At 43.2% G+C, this 15,850-nt stretch overlaps 2 protein-coding genes across 4 annotated transcripts; both read left to right on the plus strand.

Moving 5' to 3' along the window:
• Positions 1–144: 144 nt before the first annotated feature.
• On the plus strand, positions 145–5,177 carry LOC118936355 (E3 ubiquitin-protein ligase Topors-like). 2 transcript variants are annotated; one of them, XM_090210239.1, is made up of 2 exons: positions 145–395; positions 1,092–5,177. In XM_090210239.1, exon 2 carries the CDS (start codon positions 1,101–1,103, stop codon positions 3,813–3,815), a length of 2,715 nt encoding a protein of 904 aa, XP_090066365.1. In that variant the 5' UTR covers positions 145–395; positions 1,092–1,100; the 3' UTR covers positions 3,816–5,177. The 2 variants fall into 2 exon arrangements, with proteins under 2 accessions (XP_090066365.1, XP_090066366.1); XM_090210240.1 differs by having other exon boundaries at positions 150–258.
• Positions 5,178–5,495: 318 nt separating this feature from the next.
• Positions 5,496–9,475, plus strand: LOC118960356 (uncharacterized). Of its 2 annotated transcripts, XM_090210267.1 has the most exons (4): positions 5,496–5,596; positions 5,819–6,311; positions 7,862–8,302; positions 8,498–9,475. In XM_090210267.1, the coding sequence occupies exons 2-4, from the start codon at positions 5,860–5,862 to the stop codon at positions 8,532–8,534; spliced, it is 930 nt and encodes a 309-aa protein (XP_090066393.1). In that variant the 5' UTR covers positions 5,496–5,596; positions 5,819–5,859; the 3' UTR covers positions 8,535–9,475. The 2 variants fall into 2 exon arrangements, with proteins under 2 accessions (XP_090066393.1, XP_090066394.1); XM_090210268.1 differs by lacking the exon at positions 8,498–9,475 and having other exon boundaries at positions 5,576–5,596; positions 7,862–8,306.
• Positions 9,476–15,850: the final 6,375 nt, after the last annotated feature.

Raw genomic sequence — 15,850 nt, forward strand, 5'->3', positions numbered from 1 at the left:
ATATTTGATGTTTGTATATTATGGATGGCTATGGTTTATTAGTACACTACTGTCGTCTATGTCCAGATTAGGTTGCTTTCCAGATAATTCATCCTCTGTTAAAAGTTACTGTCAATAGGTGGCGCACGAGACCATAAAAAAAGTACTTCACTCCAAAGCGGAAGGTCAACACCCTCCAGTATACCATCGTCCTTTGCGTTTTTTTAAACGTAGCATTACATCACGGTATGAAACAGGAGGCCAACTCCAAAGAGTGTGGTAAACAACTAAATTAATGTACTTCTCTTTAGTACATATGGAAATAGTGAAATATGAAAAGATAATATGAGAGGTCTTGAGTGTTGTCGCGGACAGGATTCTTAGACATTTGCCTCGGATCCCCGGCTTTTTTTTTGGTAAGCAAAGGGACGAAAGATGGCTAGCTGAAAGCTATTTTGCTAATTTACCCAAGCTGTCATTTATCACAATTCAGACTCACAAACATGTCATGAATACATCATTTCTTGTCAGGATTATCGGTCAGAGATTAGGGCCAAAGTCAACCATTATGAGTGTTCACTGTCCAACCCTAGATGAGTCAGAACAGCTAACGTAGCTGCTAAAGTTATCTATCGAGCTAGCTAACGTTAACCTTACCAAGTAAAATACACGTTCAAGTAATATAACATTACATGGGAAGTTATTGGGCTTTATTATCATTTTACAACTGTGGTGAGCTAATTGTAAGATTCTGTTGAAATTGGTTGACAGTCATTTTGCCATCTATGGTCAATTTGGCTAAATGGCTCTGACAGTTAGCTGTGACCCCTGTACAATCTTTATTATTATAGTTTTCTGATTATGTAACACATTGGATAATGACAAAATGTTTAGATGCTCCTCTTGCAAAATGCTTCCCTGTTTGCAGGTTGAATTAATACCTTTGAAATTATATGTAAGGGTGTGTAGATGAAAGAGTTGTCTCTGCATCTGCCAATGGGCCCAGCTAGTGACAGTATATTACAGAAAATTAAGTTTGAACAAAGTCAGTGCTGTGTTGTGTCCCTTTATTGAAAACACTGTTTAACATGAAGCAATATTTTCTTCCCTAGACTATCACCATGGCAGCAGCAAAGATGACCTTACGGCTACGCAAGAAGAGTGCCCTGGACAAGTCCTCTGAGGTTTTGTCTGCCGAGGCGTCTCCAGACTCTAAGTGCCCCATCTGTCTGGACCGATTCAACAACATGGCCTACCTCGATCTCTGCTTGCACAAATTCTGCTTCCGCTGCATCCACGAGTGGTCCAAGAACAAAGCTGAGTGCCCGCTATGCAAGCAGCCATTCAACTCTATCTATCACAGTATACAATCAGAGAAGGACTTCAAGAAGTATGACCTGCGGCCCACGGAGAACGGTTCCTTTGGGAGTTTCGCAGGGGAACGGTTCCGCTACCGCACCACGCTGACGGGGGCGCGTCGGCAGGACCAGAGAAGAACATCCCCTCCCCCCGACAACGGGGTCATGTTTGAGGCCCTAACGGGGGCTTCCCCCCCTCCTCGACAGGACCGAGGCCTCCGCCGCATGATGGCGCGCCTGGCGGCCAGGAGGCGGGCAGAAAGTGAGGGCCGGACCGTGCGCAGCCTCCGTGAGCAGGAGATGATCAAGTTCAGACGGGCGCTCTACCGGCGAGGGGTGCGAGTTCGGAGTGTGCGAGACGGTGGCCGTTCCCGGGACATCACGGCGGAGTTCTTTCAGAGGAACCCGGCCTGCCTGCACCGCCTGTTGCCCTGGCTGAAGAGAGAGCTGGTGGTGCTGTACGGTGCTCACGGCTCCCTGGTCAACATTGTGCAGCACATTATCATGTCCCGCATCACCCGCTATGACATGGAGGACCGGGCCATCCACGAGGAGCTACAGCCCTTCCTCCAGGCCCGAACCGATCACTTCCTGCATGAGTTTGTCAACTTCGCCCGAGCACCCTTCAACATGGAGGCCTACGACCAGCATGCTGTCTACGACTGCCCTGCGCCGTCCTCGGACGAGGGCAGCAGCTCCAACTCCTCTGTGATTGCCATCTCCGAGGATGAGGAGGAGGGCGATTCTGTGGAGCTGGACCCCATGTCCGGGGGCGCCCTGAGCCAGTCAACATGGGACGACGAGACACCCGGACCTTCGTACTCCACAACAGAACCCACCAGGGCCCTGCTGCTATCCATCAGAGACTCTGACTCAGAGAGCAGTGTGGGGGAGGAGTGCGGAGCAGTGTTACAGCCAAAGGCCCCTCGCCTGACTGCGGACTCTGCTTGGGTGAAAACCGACAAGGACGGACCGGCGTGTACCTCCTCTGGCGATGAGGATTGCATCATCGTGGGCTTTGTAAAACCCCTTGCTGAAAGGACTCCGGAGCTGGTCAAGCTGTCCTCTGACTCAGAGGAGTCTGTTCTGGAGGAGATCAAAGATGAAGTGCCCAGGCTGCTTCAACACATCCGCTTCACCAGCCTTAGCCCCGCCTCCTCTCAAGGCCAATGTCCTGGGAAGGCAGATGGGGTGGAAAGGAAGCAAGATGTATTGTGCTCCAAGGAGAGACATAACACCTCACCCTCAATTAGATGTGAGACATCATCCAGTAAGTCAGCAAGCAAAAACAGAGGACAAACTGAGAAAGACGGCAGGAGATGTCACAGTCGAGATAGATCTAGAGAGAGGCCACGGTCGAGAAGCAGAGACCGGGGAAGGAGGTCCAGGAGCGCCGACCGCAGCCGCTCGACCAAGAGCCCGGCTATCTCCATCAACAGCGACAGCACTCTGTCCAGAGGCAGGAGGCAGTCACGCTCCCAAAGCCGCGACCGCTCCCACACTAAATGGGAGAAGACGAGGGACAATAAAGATAGCAGCCGATCAGGCCGCAGCCACGACTCATCGTCACACTCCTATCACTGGCACTACTACAGCCGGGAGAGTGAGAGGGACAGCAGTGCCACGCTCTACACAGAGAGGAGGTCCTACTACTCCAGCTCACACAGGAACATCGATTGCAGGTCCCCGAGCCAGAGTCCTGATTCCCACCGGCGGGATAAGAGGCGCTCCAGAAGTCGTTCCAGCACCTGTTCGCCGTCCGGCGCTCACAGGAAGTCTCGTCACGAGAAGCCCAGCGGGAAGAGAAAGTACAAATCGAGACACCTGGAGGAACCTGCCCCCAAAGACCAGTCCTCCAAAGCCCTCGACGAGCCTCCCTCTTCCACCACCTCGTCCTATGTGAAAGACAAGAAGAAGAGCAAAGAGAAGCGTCACAGGAAGTCCAAGGAGAAGTCTGGGGGGAAGAGGAGCAGGAGCCTCAGCGTGGAGATCATCTTTGAGGGCAGCTCCTCGGAGCAAACCAGGAAGCACCAGAAGAAGAAGAAGAAGCACAAGAAGAAGGGCAAGAGGCACAGGAGCAAAGAGCGCACAGGGTCCAGGAAACACTCGCCCACTGTCATCACCATAGACAGCGACAGTGACCAACATACTGCCGAAGGCGCTAACGATGCTAACCACACCTGCCCGGTAAGCAGCAGCACAAGCAACAGCGTGCTAGCGCCTAGCACAACCACCACCACAGGCAACCCTGCAGACTCTGGCCTGCTGGAGTCCATGTTACAAGACTGGGAACAGCAGATTCCACCTGTGGGTCTGGACAGTGGAGTGCTGGAGGCCAAGCCTCCTATAAATGTTGCTGCTGTTTCTGACACACCCACACAGAGTGAGGGGGTTCTGTCCCAATCTGCCTCTGCGGATGAGGCGAACTCTCATAGCCCTTCAAATGACAACACAAGTCATTTTTTGGAAGAATCATAATGCTGGCCTCGGTGGGTAGGAAGACATTTAATTTACCTTTAAAAGTTAGTTTTACACCTCACTATGTAGGATGTTATATGTACTGTTCTGCCAAAAGGTGCTCTTTCATTTGGGATGTGCCACTTTGCTGTATGAGGTTAAAAAAAAAGGGGGGTCAAAGATTGGGTTTTATTTGTCTTACTTACAGTGACTGTAAAGGCCTACATTTAAAAAGTATTTGAAGAAATTAGTTGAAGTATTTTATAATCAGTCATTCATTTCTATGCATCATTCTCAGGGATAACATGGGCAATAAAGCTGATGTGGCTTGTACCGTTGTGTTGAAACCAAACACCTTGTCTACCTGCTGGTCTTGTAATCTGATGGAAAACTGCTCTTAATACTAGCCAATAAATCAATATGGGAATGGGAAAGACTGTTGTTGTAACTGTGGAGTTGTAAATAGTAATAAATGTTTCAAAACTGAAATCAACAGCTGATATGACCTCCTGAATAAGTCAGCATTGGCCAGTGGCTCGTCGTTGGAGGCCACATATGTAATGGTTACTGCCTGAGTGGGTATCGTTTCATGTGGATGGCATGAGAGTTCTAGAACCTTACAGATGCTACTACGATTAAGATGCTAACACGTTACTGAAGCTGATTCTAGTGTGATAAAGGAACATCAACTTGCCAGTGGTGCAATAACAAAATTCTTGAAAGTAAGAAGTATCATAATGTCCCCATTAGATTAGGTTTATCTGAGTGGGCACGGTTGCTTTTCATTTGAGATTTGATAAAAAAATGATGCTAAACTGTTGGGACAAGACAACAGTGACGATTTTAGCATGTAAATCTTGGTGGGGCAAACTCAAAATATATGTTTTTAGATGCATGCCAGCAAAGACGCAACACTAAACAATACATGAATTGCCCTATAACGGTGACAAGTGTTGCCCACAAACTGTTAAGGCCTACATAAAGCTGTCCCAACAGCAGAGCTTTCTTTCCAGCACAATGGAGTGAATCCTTTGGGATTGTCTGGCAGCGAAACAGAGAATTGCTTGGCGAGTTCATGTTCCCATGGGATATCGGTTACTGCTAAGGAGTACTGTCTGCATTGATAGCTGTGCTTGCTGTGGACCATGTGAGGAAAACCTGCACGGAACTGCCATACTTCGCTGAGGGAATATCTATAAGTAGTGAGTAACCACAACGGTGGGGTGCTTGTTTTTTTTTTTTTATGCTCCAACGCGCCCCAACGGGTTAAGTAAACTTGAAATAATTTGGACATGGGTTGTGCATGAATCATTGGGGTTTATTATTTTATTTTTATTTTGATGTGGTGCTTTGAAAATGTAATAATACACATCTTGAACCTTATGTATGTTGTCTTGGTGGAGTCATTTATCGTTTCAATTTAATTGAATGCATGGCTTTGACACTGCCTGGGTGTCAATGCAAACCTATAATCATTCCATCTGAAGTTAATACCCTAGTTGTCATCACCCTAGATAGTTTACAATAGGGATTCTTATTGGAGATGTCCTTCTCACCTAACATCCGAGATATTCTATGTAAGGTAATATCGTGAAAGTCAAATTCGAACCCGGTGAGAGGGTTACATTTGTTTTTGCTAAAAATGTGGTTCTTACCTTCCTTGAATGACGGGTCGCCACTGCAAGACTAGACCAGGAAACGAAACCTAAATAGGTAAGATTGGCCTGCAGTCAGGAATTGAAACCTAGGCGCTAGGTTTCCTAAGCATACGGAGTATTCCTGCATTTGTCTTGCAGCAGCAGGTAAGAACGGTTAACTTATTACTGGACACGTGGCTATCAAACAACCCCTGTTTACTTACTAAATAAGTCTTTACATGATCGTGTTATAATGCTAGTGTAATAATTCAGCATATTTTGAAATATTATTCAGCCATAACAATTTAGTGTAACAGTTTCAGCCTTAGGAATTTTAATTATGTTAACTTACAAATTGTAATTGCAATGTGTGTACTTATATTACAGCTCATTTCAGCAGAGGTGTATTTAACAGCAGTTTGGTTACTATGGATGTTAACCCTGATTCCCCATACTACATCAACTTGCTTGACAGCAAGTCTCATCCTGAAGATCACAGAGAATATGTGATGTTTCATGGCTGCTCAAAAGAGGGCGCAGAGTTGATTAAGAGGGACGGCTTCAAACCATCAAGTGCAGATAGAATGCTTGGTGCTGGTGTTTATGTTAGTCGGGACATCCGAAAAGCCTGTAAATACCCTCTTGATGTTCCTGACTCTGAGAAAAGAGTACTAAAAGTCAGAGTGAATGTCGGCAGGGTTAAGGTCATAGACAGGCAGAACCACACCATGCAGAAGACATGGCACACTGTGCATGGCTTTGACACTGCCTGGGTTCCTCCTAATGTTGGCATGGTACTGTGTAACCAGGAGGAGGACTGTGTCTATGACCCAAAGAGAATCAAAGTAATCGAGGTCATGAAGGTTACTGAAGATAACTTGTAAGTATGAAAAAGACTGCACTCTTTTCAAGAAACCTAAAGGGATAATCAACCCCAACCCATGAATTATTGTGATTGACAGTGTTAAACTGATAAATAACACTAATATGTGAAAACAGTATTTTTTTGTGAACAAATGTTTCATTTTGTCGTTATAACAAGGTTGGTAGCAACATATGAAAATCGTTGTAGAAATCCGTTGCAGCTCAAGTCAACTACAAAATCCACCGTGCAATGGTATTTCTTTGGGCAGCTGGCTAGCTAGAAAACGTCGCTACACACAATACTACCAAAGGTTTGTAAAACTAACCCAAGATAGACCAGAGCCTGTCGTTTCCAATGGAAGCAAACGAATCATAGTGGGCAGAAAAATCAAGGTGGGCAGAGCCAAGCACGAGCTAGAGATTTCCTAAGGCGCGTTCTAGCATTTATTTGCATATTTACATTAGGGAACGCCTACTCTGAAGTGTCCGTGTGCAATAACTAAATTCGCCCTTTCGCTCCTAAATATTTTCGAAACTTCGGCAAAAGGTAAAGTCTACTAAACTTAGTCCACTATGTTGTTACAGGGTGTAGTTTTGGAAACAGTAAACTGTATTGAGTTGAAATGTTTAATCGATGAGAAAATGTGTAGAATGTCGTCCAAAATCCATCTCGCTCAATCTTGTCCCACTGCCGGGGACTGGGCTTCCTCTCTTCACCATATTTGGCAGTGAGTGGAAACCAACCGAACGCTTCACATTTGTTTTTGAACCTTTATTTAACTAAGCAAGTCAGTTAAGCACAAATTCTTATGTACAATTACAGCCAAACCCGGACGACGCTGGGCCAATTGTGCACCGCCCTATTGGACTCCCAATCACACATGTGATACAACCTGGACTCAAACCAGTCGTAGACCACTGCGCCACTCCGGAGCATACATCCAGTGAAATATCTGGCTCATTCTTCTATCTGTGATCATACGAAAGTCCATATCAGCGTGTAATGTAGCTAGCTGTAAAAATCGACTAAACAAACTGCACTGTTAATTTAGTCTCTCACCCAGTTCAATGTGCAGTTAATTTCTGTCCAGAGCAGTGCAGAGTACGTTGCTATGGCAACAACGGCTGTTTCCCACAGACACACGCAGAAAAAAATAGTTAAATAATTTGGTACACTTTTTAGATTGAGCACATCTAAGTGAATTATATACTTTGTCATGAGGATATAGACTAGTATGCCATATCATCTATAGGATAATTTGGTGATCTGGAGTGCAGGTAATTGTTTTAAAAGCGTTATGAAATGTTAGTGTCTATCCGCAGTGAGGAGAACCATATGATGCGTTCCTACACGATTTCCTGATTTCACAGAAGGACCACTTGGAATTATTTTTTTTAACCCACTGATAAAACATAGGCTTTCACCAAATTGACATGAGTTTCATAATTTTTATTTCTGTGGGTGGATTATCCCTTTAAAGATAAAATATCTTAGAATTTGAAATAATGTACATAGGCCTACTGAATCCAATATACTTTATACAAAATGGTCTCCCTGTCTTACAGATCTCAGTATGATCATCTACAGAGTGGAGTCTCCCCTGAGGACAGCCACGTCTATGTGATGTATCATGGAACATCAAAACAGATTGCTGTGGATATACAGAGAAATGGATTCAAACCTTCCAAAGATGGCATGCTTGGTGCCGGTGTCTACCTCAGTCGAGACATTCGAAAAGTCATTAGATACCCCCTCAACACCCCATTGATGACCATTCCTGACTCTGATAGGATGGTTCTGAAAGTAAAGGTGGATGTAGGCAGAGTTAAGGTGATAAAAAGGCAGAGACACCCCATGCAGAAGACCTGGCACACTGAGCATGGCTTTGACACTGCCTGGGTACCACCTAATGTTGGCATGGTGCCGAGCAACCAAGAGGAGGACTGTGTCTACGACCCAAAGAGAATCAAAGTGTTGGCAATGCTGAAAGTGCCCAACTTAAAGAAGTAAGTGATATTGAGCCACATTCACCTATAACAACTAGACAAAAGTAGTACTATGCTGGCAGACATATAAAGCAATCATTAATCATTTTCCAAGAAAGGCTTGAAAGAGTTATTGATACGAGCACATACGCTATGCTTACCTCTCTTTATGCAGGTTTTGATTGAGACATTTTGTATTGAATTCTCTTTCCCCAGTGTAAACCCATGGTTGAACAATCCACTGCAAAACTGATGGTGTTCTGCATTCAGAGGGAGCATCAACTCATGGTCATCAGAAGAGGATGGTGTCGGGTTCACCTAGGGGTCATGATTGGGGCTGTACCAAATGATTGATGTATTACAATAATTGATTATGCTAATTAATAGAAGGGGAGGGGTTATAAGACCCCTCCCTCTTTACATTTATAGGGTCCTAGACTACCGATTAACAATATATTTACACATTGAGATTTTAATGCTCTCTCTCTCTTATTTATTTATTTATATATACATATAAAGAGACCCCTCTGAGACAGAACTCTGCAGGGGAGTGTAGGAGATAAGACTACACAGACATTCCACTATAAATCAACTTGGACATATTTACTGCTAAGCTTTTAGATAACACACTAAAAGCATTGTTTATATAGCTTTGTGGGCATGGTTTTGGTCTCATGAGTAAAAGGTAATGACGTAGGCAGTGACATCACTAAAGGCTGGACTTCGGGTTTGATAAAGTAACATGGGACCTTTTTGTTTGATGCAGAACTTACTGGGAAACATGCGTGCTATGTTCCTGATTGTCAACTTATGTCTGCAATTGCATTAATAAAGGTTTTTGAATGATTTTAATTTAAAGATATTGTCATAATGCTAATTTCACCAATGATTGACAAGGAACAAGGAAACGAACCCTAACATTTGGCGAGCTTGCCAGGAGTGAGTGTCACCCGGTTGGTGGAGATTCCACACCATGGTGCCAGAGCTCATAGGAAGAAGATGCTATATTTCACAATGGGCCTAATGATGATTTGACATGGCAATCTATATGCAATCAATCATATGACCTTATCATATCAAATATTTTTGAAATACAATCAATCATATTTCCTTTATGTCAATAATACATGTTTATCAATGATCATATGTTGTTTAACAAAATATATCTTCCTATAATAAATCTATAACAATTAAGTTATTTGGTAAATATGTTCTCAACTCTTTTTTTAACTGCACTGTTGGTTAAGGGCTTGGTAAGCTGCTCTGACAGCTGATACTTAAAGTTAGTGAGGGAGATATGAGTCTCCAGCTTCAGTGATTTTTGCAATTCGTTCCAGTCATTAGCAGCAGAGAACTGGAAGGAAAGGCGGCCGAAGGAGGAGTTGGCTTTGGGGGTGACCAGTGAAATACACAGAAGTGGGAAGTTTACATACACTTAGGTTGGAGTCATTAAAACTAGTTTTTCAACCACTCCACAAATTTCTTGTTGAACCAACTATAGTTTTGGCAAGTCGGTTAGTACATCTACTTTGTGCATGACACAAGTAATTTTTCCAACAATTGTTTACAGAGAGATTATTTCACTTATAATTCACTGTATCACAATTCCAGTGGGTCAGAAGTTTACATACACTAAGTTGACTGTGCCTTTAAACAGCTTTGAAAATTCCAGAAAAGGATGTCATGGCTTTAGAAGCTTCTGATAGGCTAATTGACATAATTTGAGTCAATTGGATGTGTACCTGTGGATGTATTTCAAGACCTACCTTCAAACTCAGTGCCTCTGCTTGACATCATGGGAAAATCAAAAGAAATCAGCCAAGACCTCAGAAAAAAAGATTGTAGATCTCCACAAGTCTGGATCATGCTTGGGAGCAATTTCCAAACGCCTGAAGGTACCACGTTCATCTGTACAAACAATAGGTACGCAAGTATAAACACCATGGGACCCCGCAGCCGCCATACCGTTCAGGAAGGAGCAAGGAGGCCTACAAACCTGACTCGGTTACACCAGCTCAGTCAGGAGGAATGGGCCAAAATTCACCCAACTTATTGTGGGAAGCTTGTGGAAGGCCACCTGACACGTTTGAACCAAGTTAAACAATTTAAAGGCAATGCTACCAAATACTAATTGAGTGAATGTAAACTTCTGACCCACTGGGAATGTGATGAAAGAAATAAAAGCTGAAATAAATGATTCTCTACTATTATTCTGACATTTCACATTCTTAAAATAAAGTGGTGATCATAACGGACCTAAGACAGTGAATTTTTACTAGGATTAAATGTCAGGAATTGTGAAAAACTGAGTTTAAATGTATTTGGCTAAGGTGTATGTAAACTTCAGACTTCAACTGTATGTGGTGTATATGTAAATGAACAGGATCCCAATTTATTTTACCACATCCCAAATTGTGAACCTGTGACATCACACATACATCATATAGCATGATACAGAGTCATACAATGTAGTATATTATCACACTAATGCTGGTGGGAGTCATATCATGTATTATATACCTGCTGGAGCGCGTGCTGCGGGTGGGTGCTGCTATGGTGACCAATGAGCTGAGATAAGGGCTTTACCTAGAAAAGACTTATAGATGACTTGGAGCCAGTGGGTTTGGCGACGAATATGAAGCGAGGGCCAGCCAACGAGAGCATACAGGTCGCAGTGGTGGGTAGTATATGGGGCTTTGGTGACAAAACGGATGGCACTGTGATAGACTGCATCCAATTTGCTGAGTAGAGTGTTGGAGGCTATTTTGTAAATTACATCGCCAAAGTCAAGGATCGGTAGGATAGTCAGTTTTATGAGGCTATGTTTGGCAGCATTAGATAAGGATGCTTTGTTGCGAAATAGGAAGCCGATTCTAGATTTAATTTTGGATTGGAGATGCTTAATGTGAGTATGGAAGGATTGTTTACAGTCTATCTATCCAGACACCTACAGTTGAAGTCGGAAGTTTACATACACCTTAGCCAAATAAATATAAAAATCAGTTTTTCACAATTCCTGACATGATGCTGCCACCCCCGTGCTTCACGGTTGGGATGGTGTTCTTCGGCTTGCAAGCCTCCCCCTTTTTCCTCCAAACATAACAATAGTCATTATGGCCAAACAGTTCTATTTTTTGTTTCATCAGACCAGAGGACATTTCTCCAAAAAGTACGACCTTTGTCCCCATGTGCAGTTGCGAACCGTAGTCTGGCTTTTTTATGGCGGTTTTTGAGCTGTGGCTTCTTCCTTGGTGAGCGGCCTTTCAGGTTATGTTGATATAGAACTTGTTTTACTGTGGATATAGATACTTTTGTACCGGTTTCCTCCAGCATCTTCAGAAGGTCCTTTGCTCTTGTTCTGGGATTGATTTGCACTTTTCGCACTAAAGTATGTTGATCTCTAGGAGACAGAACACGTCTCCTTCCTGAGTGGTATGAATTTACGCAGCAGGTTAGTATCATTAAAGTAGAAGTTTAGGAAACTGAGGTTAAGGTTAGGAAAATGGTGTTTTGAGGAGGTGAAGAGAAAGACTTTGAGTATGCTTTTCGCATGGTTTGTTCAAGACAATTGAGAACTCTGAAACTCTGTATCCCTTCTAGACAAAAATCGGTTGATGGCCGAATTTCCGACTTCTAATTACGAGTTGGATGACCGTTCAAAATTATTTCCCAGTTGGAGCGCGTTTTTTCCTAGTTCCCAGTTGTCTTGAACGCACTGAAGTCAGAGATTTCCTAGTTTCGAGTTCCAGGTTGTCTTGAACAAACCAAGTCGCCTAGCCTATTCCGATCTGAAGTTTGAGTTGCGAGTGCTACACTGCACTGAGTTGGCAGTGGCAGTCCAAACTTCATGTAAGGTTAAGCATTTAAATAATTTATTTGAGCTAAACAGCATAACACATTTGATCGTAATAATGACAGAATTGCGTTTACTTTCATAGTCGTTTTCTCTCAGTGTTTTTTATTTGTGGCCTTGTACCTGCAGTAAATGTTAATGGCTTGATTAGGCTAAACATAATAAAACAATTCCGAATAAGGTATTGAGTTAGAATTGTATGCCTGACAATCTTATAAACGTCCAAACGCCTTCTGCAAACAATTTGGACTATGTTAAATATGAGAGCCAGGTCGGTAGGAAACCTATAAATTACACATTTCAAATGAAAGTCAAACTTAGGTTTTGCGAACATAACACAAAGTAAATAGGGTTGGACATAACATACTAAAAACACCAGAAAATCACCGGTCTGTTCCAAAGTATTTCCCCGCATAATAGAGAGATATAGGCTACAGTATGTGATCGTATACACAAGTAGGCAAGATTTGAAATTATAATGTTTAAGTAAAATATTATATCGGATCCTGTCAATTTTCAGTATACAAATTATTTGTAATCATGTTCCGGCCCCCTGACCAAAAATCGGCCCGCGACTGAATCTAGTTTATGATTCCTGACCTAGGTAATTTTTGTTATTTTTGTTATTTTTTTTATTTAACCTTTATTTAACCAGGTAGGCTAGTTGAGAACAAGTTCTCATTTGTAACTGCGACCTGGCCAAGATAAAGCATAGCAGTGTGAACAGACAACACAGAGTTACACATGGAGTAAACAATTAACAAGTCAATAACACAGTAGAAAAAAAGAGAGAGTCTATATACATTGTGTGCAAAAGGCATGAGGAGGTAGGCGAATAATTTCAATTTTGCAGATTAACACTGGAGTGATAAATGAACAGATGGTCATGTACAGGTAGAGATATTGGTGTGCAGAAAATTAAATCAATAAAAACAGTATGGGGATGAGGTAGGTAAAATTGGGTGGACTATTTACCGATAGAGGGAGATAAAAGTCTCCAACTTCAGCGATTTTTGCAATTCGTTCCAGTCACAGGCAGCAGAGAACTGGAACGAAAGGCGGCCAAATGAGGTGTTGGCTTTAGGGATGATCAGTGAGATACACCTGCTGGAGCGCGTGCTACGGGTGGGTGCTGCCATCGTGATAAGGCGGAGCTTTACCTAGCATGGACTTGTAGATGACCTGGAGCCAGTTGGTCTGGCGGCGAATATGTAGCGAGGGCCAGCCGACTAGAGCATACAGGTCGCAGTGGTGGGTGGTATAAGGTGCTTTAGTAACAAAACGCAATGCACTGTGATAAACTGCATCCAGTTTGCTGAGTAGAGTATTGGAAGCTATTTTGTAGATGACATCGCCGAAGTCGAGGATCAGTAGGATAGTCAGTTTTACTAGGGTAAGTTTGGCGGTGAAGGAGGCTTTGTTGCGGAATAGAAAGCCGACTCTAGATTTGATTTTAGATTGGAGATGTTTGATATAAGTCTGGAAGGAGAGTTTACAGTCTAGCCAGACACCTAGGTACTTATAGATGTCCACATATTCTAGGTCGGAACCATCTAGGGTGGTGATGCTAGTCGGGCGTGCGGGTGCAGGCAGCGAACGGTTGAAAAGCATGCATTTGGTTTTACTAGCATTTAAGAGCAGTTGGAGGCCAGGGAAGGAGTGTTGTATGGCATTGAAGCTCGTTTGGAGGTTAGATAGCACAGTGTTCAAGGACGGGCCGGAAGTATACAGAATGGTGTCGTCTGCGTAGAGGTGGATCAGGGAGATTGTAGGACTGCCGGGGTGTTAAGCACATCCCAGTTTAGGTCACCTAACAGAACCAACTCTGAAGCTAGATGGGGGGCGATCAATTCACAAATGGTGTCCAGGGCACAGCTGGGAGCTGAGGGGGGTCGGTAGCAGGCGGCAACAGTGAGAGACTTATTTCTGGAAAGAGTAATTTTTAAAATTAGTAGTTCGAACTGTTTGGGTATGGACCTGGAAAGTATGACATTACTTTGCAGGCTATCTCTGCAGTAGACTGCAACTCCTCCCCCTGTGGCAGTTCTATCTTGACGGAAAATGTTATAGTTGGGTATGGAAATCTCAGAATTTTTGGTGGCCTTCCTGAGCCAGGATTCAGACACGGCAAGGACGTCAGGGTTAGCAGAGTGTGCTAAAGCAGTGAGTAAAACAAACTTAGGGAGGAGGCTTCTGATGTTGACATGCATGAAACCAAGGCTTTTTCGACACAGAAGTCAACAAATGAGGGTGCCTGGGGACATGCAGGGCCTGGGTTTACCTCCACATCACCCGCGGAACAGAGGAGGAGTAGTATGAGGGTGCGGCTAAAGGCTATCAAAACTGGTCGCCTAGAGCGTTGGGGACAAAGAATAAAAGGAGCAGATTTCTGGGCATGCTAGAATATATTCAGGGCATAATGTGCAGACAGGGGTATGGTGGGGTGCGGGTACAGTGGAGGTAATCCCAGGCACTGGGTGATGATAAGAGAGGTTGTATCTCTGGACATGCTGGTTGTAATGGGTGAGGTCACCGCATGTGTGGGTGGGACAAAGGAGGTATCAGAGGTTTGAAGAGTGGAACTAGGGGCTCCATTGTAAACTAAAACAATGATTACTAACCTGAACAACAGTATACAAGGCATATTGACATTTGAGAGAGACATACAGCGAGGCATACAGTAATCGCAGGTTACTAGTACATCAGAATGCTAATTACATTTTTATGTAATATAAAATTGTTGGCCTTCTAAACAACCGACCCATGGACAATGTGTGCTGCCAGAGAAGAGATATAGCCTAAGGGTTCAGTTAACAACTTAAATTAATGGTAATGGTTAAATAGCTATTGAAATGTGAAAATGTTGATTTGTCACTATGTTGACGGTCCCTAACTGCTGTTGGTGGACATAAGGAAAACTACAGGCGAATTTCCTTTGAATATCTAATCTGAAACTGTCTTTACCTCGGTTGTTTAGTTCAACCTTTAAAAAAATGTATGAGCATCTTGGCCTGCTTGTTTTCATTTAGCTATATTTCCCATTTCAGAGGTCAATGGAAAGCGCTGAAAGTGCAGGCACATGTTTCCCAGGTAATCACCCACTCATACGCACTGAATGCTGCAGGTGATTTGCTGCTACTCTCAGACAGCAACCATCAAACCGAACCCCAGAGACTGGGCTTGGTTATTCAAGATTAGATTATATACCTTTTGTCATGAATATTCACATGTGATCTGTTTCATCTGACATTATGAAATGGATTGTTTTAACCTATATTCAATAATAAATATCCATAGTCAGGGAGGTATTCCAATGTTGTCAGTCATGATTGTTTAATAACTGCATTATTGTGCAGGTGAGCTGGAGCACCATAAAGGACACATTTGTGTGTGATAAGAGATACAAGTATTATGCACAGAATTATAGATATACTTCTCCTTGATGCAACCACTGTGTCAGATTTCAAAAAAACTTTACCGAAAAAGCACACCATGCAATAATCTGAGTACAGCGCTCAGGTAACAAAACAAGCCAAACAGATATCCTCCATGTTGTGGAGTCAACATTAGTCAGAAATAGCATTATAAATATTCACTTACCTTTGATGATCTTCATCAGAATGCACTCCCAGGAATCCCAGTTCCACAATAAATGTTTGATTTGTTTGATAAAGTCCATAATTTATGTCCAAATTCCTCCTTTTTGTTCTCGCATT

This window comes from Oncorhynchus mykiss, chromosome 19, assembly GCF_057628025.1.
Source record: "Oncorhynchus mykiss isolate SJ-2025 chromosome 19, ASM5762802v1, whole genome shotgun sequence".
Lineage (NCBI taxonomy): Eukaryota > Metazoa > Chordata > Actinopteri > Salmoniformes > Salmonidae > Oncorhynchus > Oncorhynchus mykiss.

Coding starts and splice junctions, on each gene's coding strand:
- LOC118936355 (XM_090210239.1), top strand. CDS start 1,101: ATGGCAGCAGCAAAGATGACCTTACGGCTACGCAAGAAGAGTGCCCTG.
- LOC118960356 (XM_090210267.1), top strand. CDS start 5,860: ATGGATGTTAACCCTGATTCCCCATACTACATCAACTTGCTTGACAGC. Junction 6,312..7,861: donor AAGGTTACTGAAGATAACTT/GTAAGTATGAAA, acceptor CCTGTCTTACAG/ATCTCAGTATGATCATCTAC. Junction 8,303..8,497: donor AAAGTGCCCAACTTAAAGAA/GTAAGTGATATT, acceptor CTCTTTCCCCAG/TGTAAACCCATGGTTGAACA.